The sequence below is a fragment of the Trifolium pratense genome, linkage group LG1, assembly GCF_020283565.1.
Source record: "Trifolium pratense cultivar HEN17-A07 linkage group LG1, ARS_RC_1.1, whole genome shotgun sequence".
In the NCBI taxonomy this organism is placed as follows: domain Eukaryota; kingdom Viridiplantae; phylum Streptophyta; class Magnoliopsida; order Fabales; family Fabaceae; genus Trifolium; species Trifolium pratense.
This window is the reverse complement of record NC_060059.1, coordinates 17,783,555-17,790,904: the sequence shown is the minus strand read 5'-3', so window position 1 is coordinate 17,790,904 and position 7,350 is coordinate 17,783,555. Positions and strand designations below refer to the sequence as shown.

At 33.2% G+C, this 7,350-nt stretch overlaps 1 protein-coding gene across 3 annotated transcripts; it reads right to left on the bottom strand.

Annotated features, from left to right (window-relative positions):
• Positions 1–212: 212 nt before the first annotated feature.
• LOC123902419 (calmodulin calcium-dependent NAD kinase-like) lies at positions 213–5,146 on the bottom strand. 3 transcript variants are annotated; one of them, XM_045952152.1, is made up of 9 exons: positions 5,039–5,146; positions 4,537–4,722; positions 3,078–3,301; positions 2,610–2,671; positions 2,172–2,390; positions 1,420–1,549; positions 998–1,338; positions 752–896; positions 213–648 (listed from the first exon to the last, which is right to left on the bottom strand). In XM_045952152.1, exons 2-9 carry the CDS (start codon positions 4,691–4,693, stop codon positions 403–405), a joined length of 1,524 nt encoding a protein of 507 aa, XP_045808108.1. In that variant the 5' UTR covers positions 4,694–4,722; positions 5,039–5,146; the 3' UTR covers positions 213–402. The 3 variants fall into 3 exon arrangements, with proteins under 3 accessions (XP_045808108.1, XP_045808106.1, XP_045808107.1); XM_045952150.1 differs by lacking the exon at positions 5,039–5,146 and adding an exon at positions 4,807–5,021; XM_045952151.1 differs by lacking the exon at positions 5,039–5,146 and adding an exon at positions 4,807–5,021 and having other exon boundaries at positions 4,537–4,709.
• Positions 5,147–7,350: the final 2,204 nt, after the last annotated feature.

The window sequence follows — 7,350 nt, the reverse complement described above, 5'->3', positions numbered from 1 at the left end:
TGTATTTTTATTAATCCTTGCTCAATAAACAATCAGACATAATGTTATGGTATATTTTTATATTAGTTTATTTTAATTAAAATTAAAATTTTGAATAATATTTCTCAATGCCACAGTACACGACTAAACTCTAAGTACATAAAAATTTACTTTTTATTTTTCTTAGGATGGATAGTTTTTTTCCCTGCTATATTATATACAAGACAAAGAAATATTAAAACAGTGTTCTTGAAAAATTCGGATGAAATCTTTCGCGACATATGTCATAGCTGTTTTAGTAATAGTGACACACTAAATATATACAATAATTACCATGTCAACTTTTCTTAATGAAAACAATAACTACTCCCTCCATTTTTTTACAAGCACCTTTGTACTTATAAAAAAGGATGGAGGGAGTAATTATTGTTTTCTAATGGATTTTTCTATTTTCTGAATGGATTCCCTTAATTCTTTCTGATCATTTAACTTTGAAGGAGAAAGAACAATGTTATTCCAAACAGAACCTGGTCTCATAGTAGGGTTGTATTCATTATAAAGTTCGTAGATGGAATCTGCATCAGTATTTACACTGCTTATCATTTTCAAGCATTTGAGAACTTCAGCTTCCAATTGTAGATTGTGAGAATCATTCTTCCACTCTATTTTCTGTATTATGTAGTACAATTAAGTTACCCTTTTTGCCATGTTAATAATGTGTAAAATCAACCATAACCATTTCATCAAAATAGTATGCAACATTGTTTGTTACCTTTGGTGGACCACGAATATCATTTGTGCAATATAGCTTAGCACTGTCAACAAGTTTACAATAACTTGGAAATGCATTAGCAAATCTTTTGTGAGATTCCAATTGTGATTTCACCCTCACTGCCCTTTTTGTCATGATAGCTCTCCTGTCCAAATTTCAATGAAAAATGTTAACTATCATATATATCTAAAAAAATGCATTTACAGTTTAGCAATTAGCTGAATTCACAAGCAATTAATTAATTACCTAATGCCTCTAACAACAGCAAGACCACCATCACAAACCACACCAACTAGCACAATTCTGTAAGGCTTTCGGGTATGTAGTTCCCTTTTACAATTTGTCTCCGATTGGTGTTCTTCTGCCTCATTCACTTGCTCCCAGTAATTTTCAGTAATTGTCCCGTCCTCGGCTACTTTATACCCTACCCCCATTCTGTACTTACATTTGTGAATATTTCTTGCCATGGCAATTGTTTGCTCTACAAAAGGTTCCCATGATAAGGTACCATCCATGATCACATCTCGCCCCTTATTTAAAGCCGTCACTAGCAGAGATGATGCAGCATCGGTGGAAGACTGATGCACCTATTAGATTTTGTTGACAAGCTAATTAGGGAATATAGTGAAAATAATAACATGAAAGCTTCACACAGACTAAAAGCATACCAGTTCAGCACTTTGGAGCATTTCATCATGGTTACCCCTAGAGTTAAGAGCTTTATATATGACATCACTCTCCTTAAAAGCATCTGCTTCAACGACCACCACATTTGAAGCAGCTTCTGGCGGAAATGATCTGCCAAAATCATTTAATCAGGGACGAAGCAAAGGAAAAAAGGTAAAGGGCACACAAACTATACACATAATAAGTACAATGTTCATAGTTTTTGTCGTTGAGGGGCAACACTTGCATTACTGTACATTGTATAGAATATTATGCTATCACGGATCTTCAGGGCATTTGTAAAGAAGTTGAAGAAGGTAAGTTTATATGAGAAAATATTAGTTAATTACATTATGATTGTCATGAATATCGAGGCCTAACTCATCCTTACAAAACCGGCTTGTAAGGTGAGGATTGCCTCCTCTTTATAAACTCTTATCAAGAATCCTATCTATCCGATGTGGGACTAAATCCCACCGAGTGTTGGCCGCTAACAATGATAACGTTAACTTGTATTTTCAAGACAAATTTTCTTTTTATTGATTCCTTAACTAATGACCTTAGAATACTTGTTGCAGGGCCTATTAGTGTATTGGTAGAACTACATAGAATTAAGAATTTAATGGCAAGTGGCATTATCTTGCAGAAACAGTGAAACCAAATATCCATCCATATACACATATGGTTCATATCATTTGCAACTATTGGAATTGAAAAATGATTATTGAAGCAGTAGAGTTAAGACAATAGTTACTCATTCAGAACGTCTTTAAGAACAGTGCTTTTTCCAGATCCCATGCCCCCACCCATAAGCAGCAGAACTGGACTCCTCTCACTGTCGACAATAGGGTCCGTAAGGTCGCAACTTTGAGGGTCACCCTTTATTGCTTTAATTGCTTTAATCTCTTCAACCAATGTAGAGAACACTCTTGCCACCTTTAGCTTCTTGGTTACTCTCCCAAACCTATATTCTCTATAAAAATAGGAACATATTTAATTACACTAACTTATTTGGACTTAATCATTAATAGTACAATTTACATAACAGCAGCAGCAGCAAGAACAACAATAATAATATGCCAATTACTTAAAGAGACACACATATGATTGGCTGTAATTGATTTACACTGAAAAAATCTTTATACTGAAACTATTCAAATTTAAACACAATGTAAATTAGATATAAATTTACCTCGTGGCAGCCAAGAGAATATTTTTGAGATTTATTTTCAGTTGGGACTCAGTACTTAATACCTATGATTGAAAAAATTAAAACATAAAAATATTAACATACATTTATCTAATCAGAAAGTCAAATCAAATAAACAAAAGCATGGCTACAAGAAAGTTTTACAGATGCATCTAATCAGATACGATTAAGTAAATATTTGTGGAGATATTTCCGAAATTGATATAACAATATGAATATGTTTTTTGAAAGTATAGTGAGATATGAATATTTCAGGTCGTTTTTTTTACACTCTTAGTGTATATAGTATTTTAATTCTTAATATATACCCAAATCTTTACAGGATAGTTTTATGGAGTGTTTGCTTTAGAAGTATATTATATATTCTGATAATTATTATCTATTACTTAAAAAAATAAGCAAGGAGAAAAAAATGAATTAGTATTTTTTATTGAAATATGAATTATGTACCTGACTAATGATATATGAAGCTTGGTTCCAATGAAAAGCAAAATAACTGAGGATGCATCTTTCAAACTCATTAATCAATTTTTCATATAGTGAATTAGGGTCATTTCCATTGGCAAGATAATGATAGATACTTTCTTTCCACCCTTCCGATTTTCTCAAGTAGTCCTGTGCCAATCTGCATAACTCTGGAACCTCGTTGGCATCTGCAAATCCCATTTGCCTAGCTGCAAAAACAAATGAACAATTGCCATGGATTCAATTCAACAAACGGACTTTTTGTACTTTGAGTTTGTAATCAAAATAATCTTGTATTCCTACGACCATTTTTTTTTATTTTACTTTCTTGTCAAGGTTCATTCTTCTGACATTCCTACCGCAATGTTTCATTCTCTGCTACATCATTTTCAGACTGTCAAATAAAGACTTGTGATTTAAAATCTTAGAGTATGTTTGGATTGACGGTATAGAGTGGAATCAAATGGATTGAGCTAAAATATATTTTTAACATCAAACTAGTCTATTTCATTTCATTCCACTTTAATCCACCTTATCCACTAATCAAAACATGCCATAAAGCTTTTCATATGACTGAAATTCAGTTAGTTTTATGAAATAAGGTTTATAAGACTTATTTTGTTAGAAGAACCTCAGTTCAAAAGAAAACAAGTACAAAAAAATGCAAAAAAAGAACACAATATTTTATCACGAAGTTCGGCTAATTGTGTCTAACTGTCTATGTCTCCAATTGAAGAGCGGCTGCAGTACATTTCTATTATCACCGAAAGCTTAAAGTTTACAAAGTATAACTTGTGTTAAAATACTACAGTCCAATATACAACATTATCCCTAGATCGTACAACGGGGGGGCTTTGCCCCTGACAAGTTACAACCCTCAGTTGCAACCCAACAAAAGTTTGAACCAAGTCCAAAGGGCAGTCACTCTCACTCTCACACTGTTCGAGCGATCTGTTCATTCACTTAGCGGTAAACTAAGAGTCTTATTCAACATGTTTGAAATCGGATGAATTTTGCTTTTTTAGGGAGGAAAACTTAGATACTAATGATTTCAAAAGGGACTTAATAATTGTTTACATGACTCATAAGGTAGCCATGTAATATAACAAGAGTCCAGCCATCAAGAATATTTTACTCAAAAGAATTAATTATATGTTTAAATTTACGGCAAATTTGGTAGAATCACAGTGTACCATCTCGATTTTGACAAAAACTATACTCTAAAGTCTACAGCGACACTGTAATTTTTGTCAAATTCACCGACAATCAAAACATGTACCCATCCTTAATTTTGACAAAAAACCATACTTTAAAGTTAAGTAAAACTACAGATTGTAATTTTGTCAAATTCACCTATAATCAAAACATGTACCGATCCAGTCGAAGTACATGTTTAATTGAAACTAAAATAACTAGCATGAGAAATTAAGGTTAATTAAGTTACCAAAATAGTGAGAGAATATCTCAAGTTTTGCAACACGGCCAGACTCCGTTTTATGTAGATAAGGAATGATCTTCTGTTGGTCTACAACCATTGATTTCTTCTCCTCACCAATCAATCCGACGATAGAGATTGCCATAACATGTGCAAGGTTGTTCATTACTTTACCAACAGTACTGGTAGTACCATCTGAGAGTTAGAACAACACAAAAAATATGTATAAATAAAGTGACCATAAACTGTTTGTGAATATGCCTAAACCAAAATAAATACCTTGGAACTGCATATTGTTTGAAGACTCAGAAAGAATCATGGATTTAATAAGTTGCAGTGATGAATATGAATAAATAAATAAAGTTATCTTGAAGATAAATATTGAGAGACTGTGTGATTATACTGTATATATGCTTTTATGGTCTCGTTTGTGTCGCACGTTTTTGTTTCACAATCACTTTTTTGGAAAAAACAATACAAAGTGTAATTTATTGTTAAAGGAATTGACCACCTTTTTACTCTGCCATTTCTGTATTGCTTCCACTCACTTTCTCTCAGGTTCTACAATAATTCACATTCGTCAAACAATCTCTTTGATCCTTAAAAAGTGTAATTTATTGACTTGCTCAGTGTATGAAAATAGCATGGACATTTACTGTCCGTTTGGTTCTACGAAAAAAATATGGACGCAAATCAATGCATGAATTTAGACTTACTTTAGTTTAATTTTCTCTCACTTTCTTTCTATGGAACCAAACCGACCTAGGGTCTGTTTGGTGCACATGATAAGAGACAGGATAGGATAATTGTATCATATCATGTCTCAATCCAGTGTTTGGTGACACAGCAGGATATGATAAGTTAATCCTGAAACTTATCATATCCTGTTTCTCTAGTTAAAATCCTTATCCTGAATTTGAGCTGGGTTACCAGCAGGATATGATAAGATTTTTTTTTTTGATTTATTCTATAAAATATATTTTAAAATAAAAAACTGAAAATTAATAAAATATAAATAATATGATAGTAAATTAATAATAAAATAATTAATTTTTAAATATATATATATATATATATATATATATATATATATATATATATATATATATATATATATATATATATATATATATATAGGGAGTCTATCCGGTGAGAACTGATAATTATTATGAGAAATGAGAACTATTGATAATAACCATCAGATTTAATTGACGCGTCAGATTAATATCTTTAAACTCCTTAAATTCACATGTGATTCTATTCGTGAAGATTGTAAAATCTTTCAATATATAATATTTCCTAATTTATTGCGACTCTCCCCAAAATATACTGGATTTTTTTTTACCTCTCTATTTAATTTTCAATATTGTTCTCTTCTTTTTATTAACATCTCCGCATTTTGTCTTCAACTTTTTGGTCCATCCAATATCTACATTTCAATGTTCTCATTCAATTCATTCTAATGATAAGCATCTACTTTTTTTTTTTAAAACAACAAGTTCATAGCATTTCATTAATCAATAAGTGTTCAATACAATTTGGTTTGTCAACCAATAATTGGGGACTAGCTACACATGTGGCCGCTTTAGCTAAACTATGAGCAACCTCATTTGTTTGCCTCATAATAAACTCAACACTAGAGTTAACATAAAAAGCGTTAAAAAGTCTTCTACAATGTGAGATGATTTCTCCAAACTCGGTAACATCATGATTATTTGAATGGAAACCATCTATCACCAACTTCGAGTCAAGTTCAAAATCCACCGGTCCTAAGTTTAATTCATGAACCCAAGATAGCGCTGACAAGAAGCCAAGAGCTTCGCCGACACGAACATCACAAATTGGTGAGAATTGATCAAGCTTCGCTAACACATAAGCGCCTTTCTCATCTCGAATACAAACACCTATCCCAACTCTATTATTATGCGATGAAAACGAGGCATCAATATTACATTTCACTCGCCCATTGGCCGGCTTGGTCCATTTAATCTCAGTAGTCGTACGCTGCCCCATCACATCAGGTCTAGCCTGCTGCACAGCGCACCATTCATTAATCAAGGCAGCAGCTCGTGAAAAGACAAAGTTTTGTGCGTCAATCACATTGTTCCAAATACGGTTGTTCCTTTGCTTCCAAATACTCCAAATAACACATGCCATGAGTGAAGCATCCTCATTAGAGAGTTGTTGCAGCAAATCAAAGATTAAATTTGACGCTGCATAATTATTGTGCAGTGCTGCTATAATTTTATTTCCAAAACTGCACATACTCCAAACATTTCTGCTACTCGGACAATCAAAGAAAACGTGGCGGCTGTCTTCATCATGATCATTGCAAAGAGAACATACAGTTATGCAATTCACACCTCTACTCCGAAGGTTTACACGAGTTGGGACACACCGACGACAGATACGCCATAACAGATTTTTAACTCGCGGCGGAGCTTTTAACTTCCAAATCAAATTCCAAGTGTCGTCCATCTTAAAATGGGATGTATCTAATAGTTCTTGCACACATAAACGATATGCACTTCTAACTGAGTACACACCGTTTTTCTCCATGCGCCAAATACGTTTGTCCTCCACCACAGAATCGAACAAAGGAGTGTGTAAAACTTTATCTATACCACTAGACTCAAGTAGAGTAGTGAGAAGAGGAAGATTCCAACCCTTTGTATCAGGAAGAATCACATCTGCCACCGCTAAATGACCTGCTAAAGACACTTCAGTTTGCTGCAGCTGCAAAGACGATGCATCAAATAACCAATTTTCATTAAGTAGTGGAATATTATTGCCACTTCCAATCGTCCATCGACTACCTGCTCT